Genomic DNA, 21,854 nt, shown 5'->3' on the forward strand with positions numbered 1-21,854 from the left:
ATGCTCAGCAAGCCTTAAAAATGATAAAATTCCTAAATAATATTTTTGTTATGAAATCAATACATGATCATTATAAAATTGATTTCAAACAATACAGGACAGTATGAGGTAAAAAGCTAAAATCTCCCCATTTGTTCACTGATCACTTGCAGTCTCTTATTTCCAAAACTACTCTTAATACTTCTTATAGATCCTTCCAGAAAGGTTCATATACAGTCACTTAAATCCTTAATAGTGGATATATCTGATCTTCTAGTTCCCTCAGTTTGTTTGAATTTAGTAGACAGAAGTTGATTTTAATGTTGAACAGTTAGCTTAGTGTTTTGCAAGGGGTTGAATAGGAGATAGTATGATGTTGGCTTTGATATCTTACTGACTTTCTTGTACACTAGTTTCCTCTTGATAAAGGAGTCTTGTGCGGATTCTGAACTCATCAACAGCTCTAGGGACCCGTGAAAATCTCTATACCATTGCTGTCCAATAGAAATATAATGTGAACCACACATGTCATTTTAAATTTCCTAGTATTTGCATTAGTTAAAAATAGAAACGGGTGAAATTAATTTTAATCTTAAGCACATTATATCCAAAATATTTTTTTGAGACCTTTTTTTTTTTAAGATTTTATTGATTTATTTGAGAGAGAGAGTGAGCAAGAGAGAGAGCACACAAGCAGGGAGATGAGCAGAGGGAGAGGGAGAAGCAGACTCCCCGCAGAGCAGGGAGCCCGACTTGGGGCTCGATCCCAGGATCCTGAGATCATGACCTGAGCCGAAGGCAGACAATTAACCGACTGAGCCACCCAGGTGCCCCTATATCCAAAATATTTTTTACTAAGTTTTCAAAATGTGTATTTTATACTTTGAGGACTTCTTAATTTGAATCTGCACCATTTCAAAGGCTCAGTAGTCACGTTTGGTAGTGGCTGTTGTATTAGATAGTGCAGGCCTGTACAGAAAGGATAGTGGTTGTCTCTGAGGAAGGAGGAAAGAGGATGAGGTATGTTCTTAATTTTCTTTCTTTATTTCACAGTTACTGACCAAAATTTGAAGTTAAAGTTTGCTGTGTTTGATATTCTGAATGATTGCCAGCTCTGGCTCAGTTGTATTATCACTAGTTTCAGCACATTTTAAAAAAATCAGTTTTCATTCTTATAGAACAAAGATGAATAACATAAATACTTCCATACAAAGATGATAATCCTGCTGCAATTGAACTCTTGGCTAGTAAGCAATGCCACCCTGTGGTAGCTCACATATTTATTCATCAATATAAGAAAGATCAGATTCTAAGTAGAAAATGTGGATTAAGAGTATTAGTGTATGATACATTAAATTTGAACACTTTTCATTCTGAATCTCAGGGTAAATGTATGTACTAGTGTGTAGTAAAATTAACTGTTAAGAGGAGACAGGGCTAAGAAAGAATTTCAGAAGTCGGTAAGAACATCCTTTCAATGTAATTTTGTTCTGTTTTGTTTTTAGGAGTTGCAGATGGTGTAGGAGGATGGAGAGACTATGGAGTTGATCCATCCCAGTTCTCAGGGACTTTAATGCGGACATGTGAACGGTTAGTAAAAGAAGGACGGTTCGTCCCAAGTAACCCCATTGGAATCCTCACCACAAGCTACTGTGAGTTGCTGCAAAATAAAGTACCTTTGCTTGGTAAGTAGATATACTGTGTTTTCCTCTGTAAAGAAGCTCAGAAGATGGTTAACAACAAAACCAAGAAAATCACTTAGTAGTAGCCCAGCTTTTTTTTTCTGGAGCTCTTTATTAAGCAGAGTTTGATAGAGAAGATATGAGCTCACCAGAATACATACTACTGCTTCGAGGGAATGTAAATAGGTATGGCCACTTTGGAAAACAATTTGGAATTATGGAATAAAGTTAAATGTAAACAGATAGTATGCCTTAGCAATTCCACTTCTGGGTCTGTACCTTAGACTAGAGAAACTCTTACACATTTGTGTATTAAGAGATAGGTACAAGAATGTTCATAGTAACATTGCTTATAACAGCAGAAAACTGGGAACAACCTAAAAAGTCCATTTATTGTAGAAAAACGCATTTTGAAAAGGAACAACTTGGGGTGCCTGGTGGCTCAGTCAGTTAAGCATCTGTCTTCTGCTCAGGTCATGATCTCAGGGTCCTAGGATTGAGCCCCGCTCCCTGCTCAGTGGGGAGTCTGCTTCTCTCTCTCCCTCTGCTCCTCCCCCCAGCTCATGTTCTCTCTCTGTCAAATAAATACAGAAAGAAAAGGAACAACTTAAAGCTGCATGCAATACTCAGGAGCATGTTGTTGAGGGAAAATAGAACATTGCAGAATACCACCTAACAGTCTGATTCCGTATTTCAAATTCAAAAACATAAAAAAGTAAAACCATATTGTTCAGGGACTCCAAAATAGGATAAAAGAAGAAAGAAAAGTAAGTGGTTGTATAATTCAGGATAGCGGTTCTCTCCAGGGGAGGAAGAAAGGGAATGGGATCTGGTATGTAAAATTAAGTTGGAGAGTTCAAGTTGCAGATAGGCACCCCAGACTGTAGCAGGTAGCTGATTAGTCTGTGAAATAGCATGGCACAAAATAGATCCCCATTAATCTTGTATTAGAAAACTTCCAAATTCCTAGTGTGTGTTTATCTGGTATGCTAATGGAGCATCTTTTGGCCAAGCTTCTACATTTGTTTGTTAAATGGTTTCCTGGGAACTTACCCAGCCTTCTGAGCAAGCTCTCAGAAGGGTGTTACTAAATTTCTGCTAGTTGCCAGCATCTTTCTGGTTACTAGCAGTAGCCTCCCCCCAATCACCGTCCATATTAAAAATCAACCTCTGTTCAGTGTTAATGGAGTTCTCCACGTTGTAAAATTTTGCCTTCAATTTAAATCTTTTATAAGAAGGGGTTCTTTTTATCACGCTGCCGTCTTCTGTCTTTGTGCTGTGACTAATCAGCTTGTTTTCCTTCTAACTGAAGAGAAACCTTGTCTTGAGGTTTCAATATACCGCTTTGTCTTAATCCGCTATTTTGGACATGCAATCTGGAGCTTGCCTGGCACAGTGAAACATCCTAGATTCTATTTCTAGTACTTCTCTGTCAACTTGCCCTACGACTTTGGGCAAACTACTTAACCTCTGACCTCCTTGCTTCATTTGTTAAATGGAGAGATCTTTTTTTTTGTGAAAAGGAATGACTCAAAGCTTCATGCAATACTCAGAAACATGTTGAGGGAAAGAGGACATTGCAGAATACTATCTAATAGTCTGACACCTAACAAAGAGCCTATAGATACAGATTCCAGGTCCCAACTCCTGCATATTCCCATGAGTCCTCTGCCGACACCCCCCTACCCATTTACGGTGACTTGGAATAAGCAGCTGAAAACACCTGTCCTGATCTTGCACTTTGAAAGCTTTGGTTTCTTCGCTGTGTTTCTTCTTTATCCCTCCTTCCTTTCCTGTTTACCCTCATGTAGTTCGGAGATCTTAAAATAAATTTAAGGACATATTAGAAGTTTTTTTACACTGAATATTATAATCACTTTTTTCTCCTAAAGTACATGTTGAAATAATCCTTCATTACTATGACACATAGACGCTTCTGTCACCTAATCTACACACATACCTCTAAGTTGTTTGTAACTAAATTCAAGCATTTTTTGGCAAAGACAGCCTACTGAATTTTACTGAACCTCAGATATAATTGCAAATAATGATAACTTTACAAGATTAAGTAATCCCTTTTTTTTTTTTTTTAAGATTTTATTTATTTTTGACAGAGAGTGAGAGAGGGAACACAAGCAGGGGGAGTGGGAGAGGGAGAAGCAGGCTTCCCGCTGAGCAGGGAGCCCAGTGTGGGGCTTGATCCCAGGACCCTGGAATCATGACCAGAGATGAAGGCAGATGCTTAAAGACTGAGCCATCCAGGCACCCCAATCCTTTTTTTTTTTTTAATCCAGCAAGTGCTAAAAAGCCTATAACACAATTCCAGTATAAAGGTCAACCACATGTTTCTTGAGAATTTCTAGCTGCTTTTAGATCTGGGTTGGCATCACAGGCTAATTGTTAATATATATTTCCTCAGAAACTCTTAAGTGGAGTTAAGTCTTATGGAGTTAACATATCTTAAGAATTTGAGGGGTCATTCCTAATAAGGTTCTTTCTTTCTTTGCTGCACAAAAGATTTCATGGTAGTTTACAAAATTAGGGGCCAGTGATAAAAATATTTCCATTTTAGCATGAGTGGTTTGCTTGGGTGCCGGTCTGGATTTGTCAGTGGTCTGAACATCTGATGCTGTTGTTCTTAGCACTTCTTTTCTTCTTTTCCTGCTTGTTCCTCTCCAAATACATAAGAATAATGAGCTCTTCTCCCAGTATTAGGCTCTCAGGGTCTGAGCCATGGGCACATGATCATCAGTTATATGAAGAGGTAGAGGAGGAGTATACACTCCAAGCCTACATGATTCTGTAAGGCTGGGCTTGCCTTCATTGGTGCTGCTTTGCATATTAAAGCTCTGTCATTCACGAGGACCGTTTTGACTCTAACTGAGCGGGTGAGGGAAACAGCCACCGGGGTAGCAAAGTGATAGCCTGGGTTTGTCCGTGAGTAATAATGAGTCAACATGAATTCTTCCTGCCGCAGGATTTTCAAGGCTCTGCTACTCATCTGTCATTTTTCCTCCTCAGATTAATCCCAGCAGCTTTCAGAAGATCTTTTGTATGGTGATTCTGTTAAAGAAAAATGATTGGAGTTTTTGTGCATTGAGTTAAGAAGGAAGGGTAATTGGTGATCTTAACTCTAACATAAGCTATGCAGTAGGTTATCTGGCAGCACTGCCATTTAGTTACAGTACTTTGTTATTTCTCTGATGTTTGATGGGTAGAGACTAGATAGCTTAGCATTAGGGTGTGAGGTTAGATAATAAGGAAATGGAATTTCTGAACATTATGATGAGATAAATGCTTAAATTTAAGTTTTTTTTATATTAAGTTATACATTTTCATCATACATCCTTCATCAAGGAAAAATAACAGAAATTAAATTATCCATAATCCCACCAAGAAAACTATTAATATTTTAGTGATGATGCTCCCTGATTTTTCTTCTGTATATGTTTGTGCATAGAATAATGGTAATAGGAATTGTGAATATACTGTGTGCTTACAGTAGCCCCATGAGGTAGGTTCTTTTGCTCTTATTTCCTGTTTTGTTAGGAAAAAACTGTGGCCTAGAGAGAATAAGTGACTTGCCCACAGTCACACAGCTAGAAAACAGTGGAGCCCTGGGATTTAACACAGCTGGTTCCACAGCCTGTTTCTTTTGTTTTGCTTTTAACGGTCATCTTTTTTTTTTTTAAGATTTTTTTATTTATTTATTTGACAGAGAGAGACGCAGGGGGAGTGGGAGAAGGAGAAGCAGGCTTCCCACGGAGCAGGGAGCCTGATGCGGGGCTCGATCCCAGGACCCTGGGATCAGGACCTGAGCCGAAGGCAGACGCTTAACGACTGAGCCACCCAGGCACCCCTTTTAACGGTCATCTTAACAGTTTAGCTTTTACCTACTATTGGTTTATTTTTTTTTTAATTACATTAAATTTTACTTTTTTTGATGTACAATTTAAGTTTGATAACACTTTTTATTTAAGGGAACTTTAATACTAGCTTGAAATCTACTTATTTCACTTATCTTTCATTTTCAAATCTGTTTCTCTAACAATTTTAGTGGCTACCAAATAGCTAACACTTACGTGTTGTAAGAGATCGTTATGGTCTCCCTATTTTGTAAATGAGGAAACAGGTGCAAAGAGGCCCCAGGTCACACAGCTAGTTAAGTAACAGAGCCAGCATTCAGATGCAGGCAGGCTAACTCCAGAGTCTATACTCCTAAGTATTATATGACAGCATGTAGCTTTCTACTGTATGGATGTACTGTAATTTATTTAACCAATCCCTTAATTTTAGATGTTGAGGTTGTTTCCAGTTCTTCTTGATCTCAATGTTTTTGTACTTATTTTGTTTACATTTCTAGTTGTTTCTTAGAATTGGTAAGTCAAAGGATATGCACATTTTTCAAGGTTATGCTGCCCTTTAGAAAGGTCGTGTGGTTTTACTATCTTGCCACCGTGGATTAAGAGTGACCGTGTTCCCTGCACTCTTGCCAGTACAATGCAGTATCTTTTTTTTTTTTTTTTTTACTCTTGTTAAACTAATAGGCAAAATGGCTACTAGTGTGATGATGATTTTTTCATATATTTACAGACCATTAAATTTACTTCTTGGTAAACTGTTTATTTTTCTATTTTGACATTTTTTTTCTGTAGGTATAGGTTTAAATTTTAGTACTTGAAAGCAGTCTTACTGGTTGTACATCAGCTTTTCAGTCTGGGGAAGGTCATGTGAGCTGTGGGCTGCAAAGGTACACAGAAGCTTTTTGCTCTCTGCTTGGAATGTGGTTTCTTCCCTCTGAACATTAGTAGTCTCTGTAAAGTGAACAGGATGATTCCACAGGCTACCTGGGAAAATTGGTCTTGTCCGTTCATAGTGAGTCAGTCTCCAGTGAAGGTTCTTCATGACCTCAACAGATGAAAATCTGGTTAAAAATTGTAGATATGTGCCCTGTCTTAAATTTTAGTGAATTTCATGGAGAAGGCTTCCTGCCAATGACTAATGAGAAATGTCAGGAAAACATAACATTCTTTCTTATTCTGGCATTTAAGTGTTAAAACTTAATACCTCAGCAACATGCTTTTGAGCATTTGGCATAGATTATAGTACTACTGAAATGAAATAGTGCAATTAAATACCAGCCATTTTTATTGTTTCCTATCTCTGCAAGTGGAAGAATTCAGATTTCAGGGGCTTGCTTACTATATATAATATAAATCCCTTTTTCCTTCCCCATCATGTTGACCCTGATCAGGTTACTATTGCTATTTGTTGGAGGCAGGAGCATGACTGAGATAGTCAAAGGAGGTTCCAATGTGGCATGTTGCTTTTTGGGGTGATGGGATAAAAATGTGGATCCAAAGATAATCTAGAAAGAGAAAATAGGGACGCCTGGGTGGCTCAGTCGGTTAAGCGTCTGCCTTCAGCTCAGGTCATGATCCCGGGGTCCTGGGATCGAGCCCCACATCGGGCTCCCTGCTCTGCGGGGAGCCTGCTTCTCCCTCTGCCTCTGCCTCTCTCTCTCTCGCTATCTCTCATGAATAAATAAATAAAATCTTTAAAAAAAAAAAAAAAGAAAGAGAAAATAAATGGAGATCATTTTTGTTTCTAGGCAGCAGTACTGCCTGCATCGTGGTGCTGGACAGAACTAGCCACCGCTTACACACAGCAAACCTGGGTGATTCAGGCTTTCTGGTTGTCAGGGGTGGTGAAGTTGTGCACCGATCAGATGAGCAGCAGCATTACTTCAACACTCCATTCCAGCTCTCAATTGCACCACCTGAAGCCGAAGGAGTCGTCCTGAGTGACAGGTAATCTCCCCTCTTAGCCACTAAGAGTAAGCAGAGCATGGCTGTTCCTCCTCCTGTCCCCCTTAACTACAGTGGAAATAGGCATTTTCAGTTGTCATGTGTGATAAGAAGGTACAACGAGAATATTCTCATCAAAAGGACCTTTTAGTTTGACTTCAAAAGATATTTTGCTGGCTATTGCAGCCAAGTTGAATTCAGATAAAAACCCAGTAATTTGACAAGACTGAAAATACTCTTCAAGCTTACAGAGTATCAGTTTTTCATACCAAGACCAACATGGTACATATGTACATATTTGTTAAGTTGTGCTGGAGAAATGAGTCATCGTCCATGCATGCCACTGCCTGTACAAGATTTTGCATATGTTGTTAGGGAAGAGTTCGAACAGACATCTGCTTTATTTATCAGAATAACTTCCTGATTCTCAGGGCCTTCTATTATATGCATCAGATAGAACTTTTAAATTGTCAAGACCTTTACAAGACAGTAACTACTTTTTTGAATCAACTTTTATAGTTTATCTTTTCTCAAATGTGAATACAGAGTGAGACTAAGTCTCAGATTCCTCTGCCTCAAACAACTTTATAGGACCTGGCACAAACATTGCTGGTGATTCATAAATGTTGTTAAATGGGTAATGAACCTTTTGTAAAAATAGAAGTAGTCTTGCAAGTGTCTGTTGTCTCTACTTAATAGTTCTTATTAAGCCAGATCTTGAGTACAAACTAAGATAAAATGATTATTACTGCCATTTTTTAAACTGAAATAAGTATATTATATAATTAGGTATTCAGGATTGTCCATCTCAAGTCTATTGCTGACTCTTAGAGGGAAGCATATTTTACTGTCAGATTAAGGTATGTTACCCTAATTGGAACAATATTTCATTATAGGCCCTTCTTTAGTTGGCTGTAATGTATATACTCATATTAGCCATATTGGAGTGAGGAGAAAGCAGAACCCCAAGGGCTTGGTAGATACCAAGCTCAGCTAACAGTTATAGAGAGCAGTGTTTTAATTTTCCTTTATTTGATTCTTGTTTTGGCTTCTCAGTGCTAGAGCTACCCTGCCATATCTCACACCCTGTCTTTGGGACTGTGTGGTTAGGGCAGCACTCTGCCTGGCCTGCCAGCGAGGTGGAGGTTGCTTCCCCTGGAGCCCACAGACAGCTTGCTAGCATGTGACTTCAGCTCGTGTTTCAGTGCAGTCAAAAGTTTCCAGCGGCACAGTATGTTCAATCAAAATGGGCAGAACTGCAGCTGGCGGAACACCAAGCTCATGGGTGGGAGTGCTGGGAGAAGAGGACAAACTGTCCAATGGTAGCGAGTCTCGCACAGGCAGGATAGCAAAGGACACTCCTGGGGAAGAAAAACCTCAGCATAAAATAGAGCTTTGCTGCCAACCTGGTCATTAATCTAAACTTCTAGAACCTGATTTGTTTCCAAAGTCTGAGCAACTGTGCAGTGTCTTGTATTGTTTTTTTTATTCCACAGAGGGAATCGACCTGGTTTCCACCAGTTTTAGTCTTTTTTCCCCTGCTGCATGAAAGCATTTACTTCCTTCTTCACTTCATTCCTCTTATTTATAAAATATAATTTTAACCCTTAATTTACAGGTTTTCCTTTAGTAGCCGTTTTCACAAAGTGTTTGTGGTATTAAATGTGTAAGTGAAAGTTCTTTGCCAAACCCCATCACAGAACTTTTAAACGTGCCCCTTCTTTCCTCAGTCAAGAGAGGGTGAACCTGGAATTTTCTCAGTGTACTTTGTGTAAATCCCCAGCAGACATTGGTGGGTTGTTTTTATGTTTTCTCTTCACATATTTTACATAATTTATAACATGTCAGTTACACAAGCTTTGGGGTCTTTCTGTCAAGCTTAGGGTGTTTTAGTTCTGGCTCCTCCTTTCTGGGTCAGTGTGTAAATTTTTTCTTTACACTTGTTCCCTAATTACAGGTTAAGGCAGACTATTAGATATTTCACCTTTCCCTCACCTTAGAGGCTTGGATTCAGTGAAGCTGGCCTCTGGAAATGGCTGAGAACCAGCCTTTGAGAGGGCCATTAACTCTTTGAATATATGATCTTTTCTCCCCACCAGGTGTCGTTCCCCTACCCCCAATTCTTGTATGTTTTCATCAGGTGTTATCAGAGGAAAAAACCTGCCTTCTATCTTTTTTAAAGTTTTATACAAAAAGATGTAGTGAAAAATCTACCTCCTATCCCATCCCCACCAACACATTTTCTCTCCTCAGAAGCAGCCACTATTATCTATTTCTTTGCATCCTTCCAGATTTATTCTCTGCATATAGAAGCATCTGTATCTATGAATCTTCCCCCTGCCACACAAACATACACACACACACTGTCTGTACATTCCTCTCTTCATTAACAATATATTAAGGAGTCTCCCCCCCGCCCCAGTTTGGAGGGTTAGTTACTTTGTTTCTTCATTTATTAGATATTTCTTGAAGACCTAGTATGTGCCAGGCACACTAATAATTAAATATTTATCCGTGGTGAGCACTCTTTAAGCCCTGAGAGACACACAGTCCTTACTCTGCCTTACTAGTCCTTACTAGGAATAATATACTAGTGATAATACTAGTAATTACTAGTACTATAGTAAGAAATACCATTGTAGGTATTTCATGTGAATTAATTCTTATGGGATTTGCATGTTCTTTTCCATAGTGCTCTGTTGTTCCACTATACTGCAGCCTCCTGAGAGCCAGAGTTAAGCCTGCAGAGAAACTGATGAGTAGAAAATGAGTAAGAGAGGATGGAATTTGGCTGTGAAGAATTAGGAAATAAAGACTCATTTCTACTAGGATTTTAGAGGCATGTTAGTTCTGACTCAGAAAAGAACCCTTCTTCCTTTTAAGGCATATGTGACTAATCATCAGACTCAGTTTTATTTGGTAGTTTCAGTTAAGCTTTTGAACTATTTATATCAGATTTTTCAATTAATTTTTTCAAGGTTAGGAATTTCACAATGACTGGTTTTTATTATTGATTCTGTTATTATAAATTAGTTTTTCTTAAAGCCTCATTACATTGTAACATAGTGCCTCTTGGAAACTTTGAAACTTCTCTCTGAAGGCCTCTCGTAACTTTGCCCCTACCCTGTCCTTGTCACAGCCCAGATGCTGCTGATAGCACATCTTTTGATGTCCAGTTAGGAGACATTATCCTGACGGCAACAGATGGACTTTTTGACAACATGCCTGATTATATGATCCTTCAGGAGCTAAAAAAATTAAAGGTAATTAACTCAAAGGTTGGTTGATGGGAACAATGGCCCTCGCTGGACAGCTAAGTCTTATTGGTCCAATTGTATTATCTCTTTTTGTAGTTTTGGAAAAGACTGTTTTGTGAATTTAGGAAAATAATGGTCCCGGTCTTTTAAGCAATTGTAAATGGAAATATTCACAATTGGAGAACTTGAGAGAAAAGGGGGTTTCTCACCTTTAGTACCTTTAGTAAAGTGGTAAAGGTAGGAAAGCCCAGAAGAGAAATTTCTTGTATTTTTAATGGTGTTAGCTCCCGATTGTCTTTTTCTCCTCTTATTCTTTTAACAAACCCAGCAGGTGTTGAGGTTGGGAGAGATAGGAAATCGCCGTACCAGAGCCAGCCAAGGGCAGGAGGCAGCTAGGGGCCTTGACGTGATCTGAGCTGTCACCAGTAATGAACAGTTCAGACTTGGCCCATACAGAAAGTGGAAGGAAGTAAAAACCAGTTTTTCCATATTTTCCTGACTTTGTAAAAGTACTAACTCTGGGGGGAAATTAGTCTTTTTCTATGTTCTTAACACTAAGCAGTATGACTGTGAGTAAGTTTCTAAACTTTTTAAGCAATATTTTCCTCACCTTTAAAGTGGGGGGTACCAAAGGTCCTATTTTATAGAGTTGTGGTGAGGATTAACTAAGACCATATGTACAAAGCCCATAGGGCCATGCCCCGTCTGTGGGATGCAGTAAAGGTCAGGTGCTTCCATGGAGCTGGCACTGTGCTCTGTGTGGTGACGGGGTGGTAAGCAGAAACTTCACATTCCCTCCCCATATGGAGCTTATATTTCTAGTGGAGGAAGACAGATAATACAGAGAAAAAAATACATGATAAATGGTGGTGGTAAATAAGAAGAACAATAAAGCAGGGTAAAGGAATAGAGAATAAAGAGGGCTGCTGTTTTGGAAAGATTGTTCAGAGAAGGCCTCTTTGAAGAGGTGACATTGAAGCAGAGGCCTTTTATTATTTATACTGAAACTATTCCGAATCTTAGAGTGGTAGAGCTAAAATGGACCTTGTTTCCCATCCCCATTTTACAGATGAGGAAGTTGAAGCAGCAAGGATAAGGGTATGACTCAAGATTACACAGCTAAACAAGAATCTTTCATCATGATATAAAATTCTAAAGGTATTTTCAGTAGGACAACTGGCAGCTCTTACTTGGAGAGCAAACTGTGGTTGGCCAGGGTTGCATTCCTAAGCAAGGAAACTTTTGAGGTCATCCCTAAAGTGCTATCAAAATCTGCCTTTTCAGTCCCATCCAATTTTAGCAAGAATACCTTAAGAATTCCAAATGGGAAAAAAAGCAAAAATGAAAATCCAGACTTTAGGGCCCAAGGCCACCCTAGCAAAGAGTGACATCTGATTGACATCTTGTTGCAGGCGGCACTCACTGGTGGTCTTGTTCATTTTACTGAAGATGTAATGTTGTAATGTCTTCTCTAACTGTAATAAAACTTAAATGGTGGAAACTGGTTAGATAAATGTTACTGTCTCAAAAAGTGATATTTGCAAGAAGTATACTTACATGCAGAAATCATGTGAGGCATTGTGGTAAAATTAACTCCCTCATCCTTTCATCTTAGAATTCAAATTATGAAAGTATACAACAGACGGCAAGAAGCATTGCTGAGCAAGCCCATGAGCTGGCCTATGACCCAAATTATATGTCACCTTTTGCACAGTTTGCATGTGACAACGGATTGAATGTGAGAGGTAAGCATTCTTTAGGAAGGTCATAGGGACTAATTGGGGACATAGTGGTATGGGAGCATTCTTGGCTGTAGAGTGAGGTAAACTAGAGCACTCGGGTGAGACTGGTAAGATGTCCTCTTCCAGCTGTGAGCCCCTGGCTTTGAGCAAGGTCAGTAGGCCCTAACGCTGGAGGTCAAGAGCAAGTGCATGTCATCATGTCTTCACCACCAAGGATGCCCTCCAGAACTGAATTTCATTGGCTGTAGAGACAGGCAGAACCTGAAGCCCTTTATTGCCACCACTGCACGGCTTGGACCTGAGCCCAAAAGGCTTCCAAGTCCGCCTAGAGGCCCTGGACATTCCTAACAGTTTAACATTCTGCCCTTCACGGGTCTGACATTTCACTTCTCCCTTCCCTCTGGCTTTGTGGGACTCGTTGACAATATTTGCCTGCCAAATTACCACAGCAGATTTTGAAGAGGGAAGCAATGTTAAACTGTCCTTGCCTAAAGAGTCCTTCTATCTACTGAACGATATATAACTTTGGGAACAGGCCAGTAGCTCAGTCTTAGAGCTGGGATGACATGTTGGTGCTATCATTATCAGAACTCATGGAGTTGGTCAGTTTCTTGCTGATACAATATTATGACATGTAAAGCATTTCTTAGCCCTCCAGGAAAAAAAAGCACATGCCATAGCTGTTTGGCAGATTAGAATACAAGACTATTCCTAGTTTCAAAACATTAGATATGTTTGTCCAAATTAGGATTGTGAGTAGAGGCATGTAACTTTCTCGTCAGGCAGAATTTATCTGAACCAGATTTTGTCTTTACTGTGATTGCTGTAAACAGAGGATGTGGCGACCATTTTAATAGAGTGCCTGTTGTAAAGAAGCAGTGAAGTTTTTTTTTTTTTTAAACTTCAATTAAGTTACATGTAATTTTTTTAAAACTATTTCTCTTTATCGAATATTTTCTTCTTTTTTCTACTAAAGCACAAACCAAACCTGCCTGAATTGCAAGCATTTGTCTCTTAGTACTTTCTTAGGCTTACATTTTTAATTGACTTTTCCTTTTAAGACCTATGAAGACATTTTCATTTTCATGTTCATTTTAGGTGGAAAGCCAGATGACATCACCGTCCTTCTTTCAATAGTGGCTGAGTATACAGACTGACTCGCCTAGGTGTCAACTCCGGCCTTTCCCTTCATCTTCCCGAATTCTCCCCTGCCATGTGTGCTGATGCTGCGGGCAGGGCTGTGTTTCTTTGCCACTGATCTCAGTGACCAGTGATGTAAGCCTTTGCTTGTCTTTTTGAGACCTGGCTGAGATCTTTGTGGAGAACCACTACTGTCATTCACTAGCTCATATCTGCCAGCAACTTGGAAGAGAATCAGGATTTGAAGATTGACCTTCACTTCTTACTGTCCTTTCTACGATGGAATGGAGATTTTCAATGCCAAAATGGCTATTATGTTTCAAAAATGGTTTAAGTATTGAAAATGAGTGATGTTGGTAAAGTGAATTCAAAATTACAATATGTAAAAGGGATTTTAAAGTCTAACACAAATTGTATGTTATGGTACATCTACTAGAAACATTATCATCAAAAGAAATGTTACACGTGTACTATACAGTCTTTGTTATGACGATTGGTGTGGCTTTATGTTTTCATTATAAACTCCTATTTTTCAGGGGCTTATAATTCTGCTCTAAAACATTGCTCTGGATTATGAAATCTTCATCCCAGGAGCTTTTTTGTTACAAATTGTTAGAAAAATTTAGTTTAGTTCTATGGATGCAAATGTTTTTTGGTTTTTAAAAGATGCTTAATCGTGCTCCTGTGAGGAAAGTTCCGGCAGTTTATTGATTAGTCCAAATTATAGGCTGGTGGCTTGATTTGCAGGAGGCGTTGGGGAGACTCCCTACCAGATTTTTCCAAAGGAAATATTACAAGATTATAAAACTCCTCAAAGCCTAGAAATTTAATGTTATGGCTGAAATTCCTCCCAGATTTCTGATACGAGATCCCGGTGTGGGAGCTCTAGGCCCGCAGGCCTAACAGGTTGAGAACAGAGAGCTATAACTTTGAATTTTGTTGGGTTTTGATGGTCACGCTACTCCTAGTCTCCCTCTCAGACCTTTCATTACTAGGCTTGCTTTCCGTAGAGCAGGCACCAGATTCAGGGAGTCCGTGTGAAAAGAGCACTGTGGGCAGTGACAACAGCACAAGAGTCCACGAGGAAAACTCCTGGTGATGATCTGACATTTGCATTTGCCCTACACAAAAATTTAGGGGTTTCTGAATCAAGCTTAATGTTTACAGTTTCCGAATAGCCATCTTGCAGTATATAGTTTCCGTATAAAACTACCCGCAGTTTTCCCCTTACCTGCAAGCTCAAACTTATTTTTAAGGTTTGTGCACAAGTCGACTGCTGTAAAGATATATATTTTTGGGTCAGTTTTTTTTCCTTCATTAACTTGGTGGTAGAAAAATATATATACTTAGAAATTCTTAAATTAAAGCCATGTTTTATATATAAGTCAGGTAACATTGGTGTATAGATGAGAATGCAATTAAACCTGATGAGGATCTACTGAAAGAGAATACAGAAAGTGTCTTTCTCTAAAGGAGATACTTATTCCCTGGTTTATTGCATTAAAACTTATGTTTGAGGTTACCTCAACTTGTTTTAAAAGATTTTGTTTTGTGAATTTGTACTGTATATTTGAGTAACTGTCAAGCTTTTGTTTTATTTAAAATTGTTTAACATGTACCATGTACATGTCATTACTATATTTCAATGCATCATGCTTGTAACAGGCATTTCATTTATAATAAGAATGAGTTATTCATTTGTAAGCCGTTCAGTAATTTATCTACTATTCCTAAATTGGCATAATGTTAGATATCTATTTTGAATCACCTTTAATTACATGTCAGAATGCCTTAACTACCCTAACTTGACAAAACAGAATTCTTTGGTAGAGGAGATAGGGGTCGGGGCCGGGAGGGGTGGGTGGAGGTACATTCTGTTTAAATAATGAGTACCCATCGTGCTATGATAAAACACGGAAGCATGAGTGGCAAGTGGCGGGGTATTTATTTTGCACAAACTGTTTGCAGTCTCTGTGTATTTAAAAAGTAAAGAAAGTTGCATCCAGAAGGGTTTTGTTAGAAGGAATACATTTATATTTGGGCTGACAATTTCAGCTCTTTCGTTTGGGTTTTTAATTATTTCTGGTCAGAGGTATGTAGCCTTATGATCTGGATATATTTTGCATTAATTTTCCAATGCCTACATTTAATTCCTTGTAAGAGCAGTGCTGGTCAAGTCACTGGCTTTTCTCTGCTCTCATTTAACCCATCAAACACAATCTTTATAAAGCTAGATTGGTGGTGTTTTACACGACTCATTTAATCAACTTAGTCTTTTTTGAGAAATGACCATTAGAAATCAACAATGTTTGTGTCAGTGATATTGAAAATAGTGGGACAAGAATTTGAGTTTCACAATGGAACTGACTTTGGACCTGGCCTATAGATTAGTGACACAGAATATTTTCTCTGTTTTCTCTTTGCCCTGTCCTTTGTGTGTGACACAATTAATTTTATGACTGCCGGGGGGTAGGGGGGTGGTGATCAGTTGGAGTGCTGCTTAACAAGTAACTCTCCTTCCACTCCCAGTAGTCAGAGGCTCTGCTGGACCCATACTGGAATTTTCCAGGTCACAGAACCCAAGTCTCTGGGGTGTGACAGATATACCACTTGGTGGGTCTGATTCTGAACTTGATATGTGTGTTAATTGTATTTTAAATCAAGCAGCATAAAACACACATTTGCCTCATGTAATGGACTTTTATAACAAAAGAGAATTTGGATTTCTAATTTACAAATGGCAAATTATTTATCCCTGTCTGGATGCACCAAAGACCAGTAAAGTTTATAGCTTTTCCATCTATATTTATAAAGCAATACTGTATTATAAAAATCAATATTTTTATCACATGCTTGAAATTTTTATTTTATTCTGTTTTAAAATGTGCACTCTAAACATATCAGAACCTTATTTCTTCCTGTGAACTTAAGCTGCCTGCGCACAAAAAAAATTTACTGAATGGATAATGCAGTAGAATCCATAGGCTCTTAAAAACTGAAAGAAGAAATGGGGATGGGGGAAACAAGTTATTTGTCCTGAATTACTGTACTGGCTTGACATGGTTGATAGGTACTAAATCACAAAAGAATCCATTCCAGGTATGCATGTCTGGGGGGTGCGCTGCGTCTAGGGTAGAAACTAGATTTCAAGCTTTGCATGATAGGAGAGTGTCCTCTTCTATCAGCTGCATTTGTTCTGGGTAGAACAGTAGCCTTCAGGACCACCTTCAGTACCACCAACCTACCACATCGAGTAACAAGGCAGGAATTGTGGGAATTCACGGAGTCAGTTTTGAGCATTTTGGAGATTGTAAACAAGATTGGCTAGAACTGTAAATGTTTGTACTTTTGAATAAGTTCATGGTTCCTTGTCACCTTATACCAGCTATCTTTGTTAGAAGCTACAGCATCCAATTTCCCTGGAAACTATCACATTTTTGCAGTTAACAAATTTTTACAATATCAAAAAAATCCCCCAAATCTGCTTATAAAATTGAAAATATGAAGCAAAAAGCATTTGGATTCTATTTATTGAAAAAAATTCTTTGCAAAATCGAACTTCTCAATTAAAAAGCAAGTGTCCATGTCAAAATTTTAACTGTTAGCAGGTAGTCTGTGGCAAAGATGGCTAAATATGAAGCAAATTTGAATCTGTGTATACTAATGAGCTGCTTTTTTCTGTTGAGACTATCATTATTTGTCTTACCCAAGAGGCAATGACCTGAATTGGATGTCTGAAATATAACTTATGCAGGAATAGTTCTGTAAATACATTTAAATAAACTGTAAAGATATTTAATAAATATAGTATTTATACTAATCTGCATAACTCCTCTTAATTTGAACCGTAACTAAGACACCAGCCCTTGGCATTTTGTTGGTCTCTATATCAAGTCCTCATTTCCAAGCCTCTTAGTCATTCTAGCAGGGACTCCTTACTTTGTAGCTGTCATTTTCTGTCTTTTCCTAGTTTATCCCCCTAGTTTATCCCCCTTAGCTCTTTTTCACCAGCTAGCTTACTACATCAGTTTAGCTGCCTCAAAAATTCCATCAAAATGGACTGATAATTGAATGTAAAATATAGATGTTTTCCCAACTGAGAAGGCTTTTGCATCTTCCAAATGGTATGGAATGAAGCCACAAAAAGATCTGGTGTCATTTAAACTTAACATTCTGTATGCAAATTCTAAAACCCAAATTATATACAATTTAATAGTGTAACTATCTTTTCCAGACTGATGCTGCATCCAGGCAATTACTGATGATGGTGCCTTCACAACCTACACCCCTCTGCCCATTTCAGTGAGTGAACCAGAAACTTCACCCTCTGCATGAGACCTACAGTTATTCGGGTATAAATGCTCTCTTTGTCGTCATCTGCATCTGTCAGGAATATGTGAAATTCAGTGTTAATCATCAGTGTAAGCATAAGATACGTAAATCTTTAGCCTACAGTGTGAAAGGACTTGAAATTATGTGGGCATTGCCAATTTCCACATAAAGCTTGGTGAAAGCCCATTTTCATTCATTGAGGAACATTTTGGGACGAACTAGAGTTTTTATTAGGTTATTGTGGGTAGCTCTGACTCACTAAGCTACAAGAGCCAAATTCATTCTGGTTTTAGTTAGACCTCTTCACAGTTCTGAAGTTTACTAATTCACTCAGCCACCTTTGTGTATGAATTCCTCACAAAATGTAAAGTACAACTGCTTGCCAGTTAATGTTTCCTTGTGATTTGATGGTTTCACAAAGACTTCACAGTAAGATGTTACAGAAGTGAAGAGTTTGTCAGGTTATAATTGACTATAAACAGGTTTGGGGGAGGGAGAGGCATGTTACATATTATGTAACAATGGTTTTGTGCCAGATTTTTTAGTCTGTCTGTTCAGGTAAGAAGCTACTTCTTAAAGGGGCAAAGAACAGAAATATTCATCATCTACCTCATTTTACTCCAAACCTAGGCTCTCGAAGTGGCGGTTGCTGCTCAATGTCAGATAATACAGAAATAATTTTGGCAGCAGTTCCATAAAATTCTTTTCTGCATGCCACTGCAAAATGTAAAAATCACATATGAAAATCAGAACAATTTAAGGCTATAAAATAAAATTTTACAATATATGAAAAGACTCCAAAGTGAGGGGGGTGGCTATATATTTTTATTCTTGACCTTTATTTCAGGGATTATTTTTACTTAAAATCTTAACAGAATATAAAAAGCAATGGACAAAAAAAGTCATGGCATTACATAGGAAGAGACTGCATAGCTTTTTACTATGTCTGAAAGCACCAAAACTCTAATGTTTGCAATCAAATACAAAAGCTCCCTACTAGTCACAGAACTACAAGCCATATTGATGCACTCTAGATGGCTGCTGAAAAAGGTCTAAATACCTTTATAAAACTGGCAAAGAAAATGCTAAAAGCTCTAGTGTGAACGTGCATCGAAGAATTCTAACGAGCTTTTTCCCTGCACAGAAGACTCTTCTGCCTCCAAGTAGCATTATGGATTTAAAGCAAATATGTACACTTAACAAGCAGCTATTTCTAGATATGGCTGTTATAAAAGATGATGTTTAGCAAAGCAGAAGCCCATCCTCCCATTTCAAGGAAGTCCAGGACAGTATCTTTTAGACTAAATGTGAAAACGTGTTTGAGGTGCAAGTGAGCTAGCAAATGGACTGGGGGCCAATTCAGCCATCATTAAGTGTTAGAATGTGGAAGAACTGCCATTATTCATGTCCTCTTCACTGTCACTTGCTGTTGCCAGACTGTCGAAAGGGTGGTTGAAGTGTTGTCGCTGGTCAGAAGAAACTGCTCCAAAGAACATGCAAGAAAACTGGAGGGAAAAAAAGTAACTCCACTGTTTATTCGAGCAAAAGTTAGTGCTCATTAGATGCTCCAGGTCACAGCCCCTTTTCAGAAACTTGGCCCATGTGGTCTCCCTAACTTTGATGGTAATGGCTCATGGAACACCCAAACCTTCATGACTGGTACAGCACATCCTAAAACAAAACCCTTCCCTGACTAAAAGGAACAGTTTGGGATCACTGATCTTCTGACTCCTCTGCTGGAGCCATTAAAACTCACACCAAGGGAATGACAGACAAAGGGACCCTCTGCAGGCAATCCTGCTTGATTAATCCATCTTCTCCCCTTTCCCTCCTGCTGCAGCTGAAGCCACCACTCCCAGCTAAAGCCAAACCTTCCCTCCCTTTCTCTGCCCCCCCCCCAGGCCTTCCCAGGCCGCTTCTCTGTTGAATAGGAATATCAGCCCTTTAATCAAATGTCTCTCATCTTTAAAATACAAAATAGCCGGGCGCCTGGGTGGCTCAGATGGTTAAGCGTCTGCCTTCGGCTCAGGTCATGATCCCGGGGTCCTGGGATCGGGTCCCGCATCGGGCTCCCTGCTAGGCGGGGAGCCTGCTTCTCCCTCTGCCTCTGCCTCTCTCTCTCTCTCTCTGCCTCTCATGAATAAATAAACATTTTAAAAAAATAAAATAAAATAAAATACAAAATAGCCTAGGGGCGCCTGGGTGGCTCAGTCGTTGAGCGTCTGCCTTCAGTTCAGGTCGTGATCCCAGGGTCTTGGGGTCAAGCCCAGCATCAAGCTCCCTGCTCCAGGGGAGGCCTGCTTCTCTCTCTCCCACTCCCCTGCTTGTGTTCCCTCTCTCACTGTGTCTCTCTCTGTCAAATAAATAAAATCTTTAAAAAAAATAAGATACAAAATAGCCTTATCCCATCCCACCCCCATCCCCCCCTCAACTATTGCCTTACCTCTGCTGTCAAGCTGTCTACATTCACTGTCTCCATTTTCTCATTCTCTTATTCCTCAGTCCTATTTGAAAAAGCTGCTGACCCCACCACTCCACAAACTGTCTACAGTCACCAAAAATCACCACATCCTTAAGCCAATGACCATTTTCAGTCTTCATCCCACTTGATACTTTCTTCTCATACCTTCCTCAAGCCACACTCTTCCTGGTTGCTTTTAGACTTTTCCGCTGGCTGGTCCTCTTCTACCCACCCTTTGAATTAGGGTTTCTCAATCCCAGCACTACTGATATTTTGGGTCTGATGATTCTTTGTTGTAGGGACTGTGCTGTGCAGCAGAGGTTGAGCAGCATCCCTGGCCTCTACCCACTAGACATGAAGTAGCACACCCCTTCCCAAATTGCAACATCCAAAAATGTCCCCAGACGTTGCTCAATGGCCCCTGGGGAGCATAATTGCCCCAGGTTAAGAACCTCTGCTTTCTATGATGGCAGCCCTCCTCTGTACCCTCTCCCTAGGAGATTTCATTCACACCCTTGGTTGAAATTACCACCTATATATGCCAGGGAGCTCAAAGTTAGAATTTGAACTTCAACCCATATATCCTACTACCTACTTGATTTCTGCAACTTAACATGTCCAGAACTGACTGTGATCTTAGTGAGCAGTGAAGCTGTTTCTCCAAACCTAAGTCTTTCTGAAACCTCTTTTTCCTTTAACCTCCATAACCAATCCATTACCAAATCCTGTTATTTTTACCTCCTCAGTTAGTTGTCATCTTTGGCCATGTCCCTCCATCTCTACTATAAGGAATCACTCCCATCTCAGATGCTACAACTGAGCTTCCATTCTTGCCTCGCTGTACCCCATTCTTCACACAGTAGCTGCTTTGGCTGCTCTACAGTTATCTTTTTAAAAATTCTACTCTGTACAGTGCACCCAAAATAATTAGATACCTAGGAATAAACCTAACCAAAGAGGTAAAAGACCTGTTCTCTGAAAACTATAAAAAACTAATGAAAGAAATTGAAGATGACACAAAGAAATAGAAAGACATGCTCATGGATTGGAAGAACAAATATTGTTAAAACATCTTTACTACCCTAGCAAAATACCAACAGCATTTTTACAGAACTACAAAAACAATTCTAAAATTTGTCTGGAACCACAAAAGACCCCAAATAACCAAAGCAATCTTGAAAAAGAAAAACAAAGGCTGGAGGCATCACAATTCCAGACTTCAAGTTATATTACAAAGCTGTAGTAATCAGAACAGTATGGTACTGGCACAAAAATAGACACATAGATCAATGGAACAAAAATAGACACATAGATCAATAGAACAGAATTGTGGAAAATACACAATTACATGATCAGCTAATCTTTAACAATCTTTAACAAAATAAAGAAGAATATCCAATGAGAAAAAGAATGTCTCTTCAACAAATGGAGTTGGGAAAACTGGACAACATGCA

At 39.0% G+C, this 21,854-nt stretch overlaps 1 protein-coding gene across 1 annotated transcript in view; it reads left to right on the forward strand.

Annotated features, from left to right (window-relative positions):
• Positions 1–17,427, forward strand: part of PPTC7 (protein phosphatase targeting COQ7) — a 41,969-nt gene extending 24,542 nt beyond the window's left edge. The window contains exons 2-6 of the mRNA XM_006736981.3: positions 1,485–1,664; positions 7,273–7,471; positions 10,608–10,731; positions 12,341–12,470; positions 13,566–17,427. Of these exons, the coding sequence (XP_006737044.1) occupies positions 1,485–1,664; positions 7,273–7,471; positions 10,608–10,731; positions 12,341–12,470; positions 13,566–13,624 (692 nt within the window). The 3' untranslated portion in view covers positions 13,625–17,427. The remainder of the gene's footprint in view (positions 1–1,484; positions 1,665–7,272; positions 7,472–10,607; positions 10,732–12,340; positions 12,471–13,565) is intronic.
• Positions 17,428–21,854: the final 4,427 nt, after the last annotated feature.

This window comes from Leptonychotes weddellii, chromosome 13 (genome assembly GCF_054177405.1).
Source record: "Leptonychotes weddellii isolate Sample4059 chromosome 13, ASM5417740v2, whole genome shotgun sequence".
In the NCBI taxonomy this organism is placed as follows: Eukaryota; Metazoa; Chordata; class Mammalia; order Carnivora; family Phocidae; genus Leptonychotes; species Leptonychotes weddellii.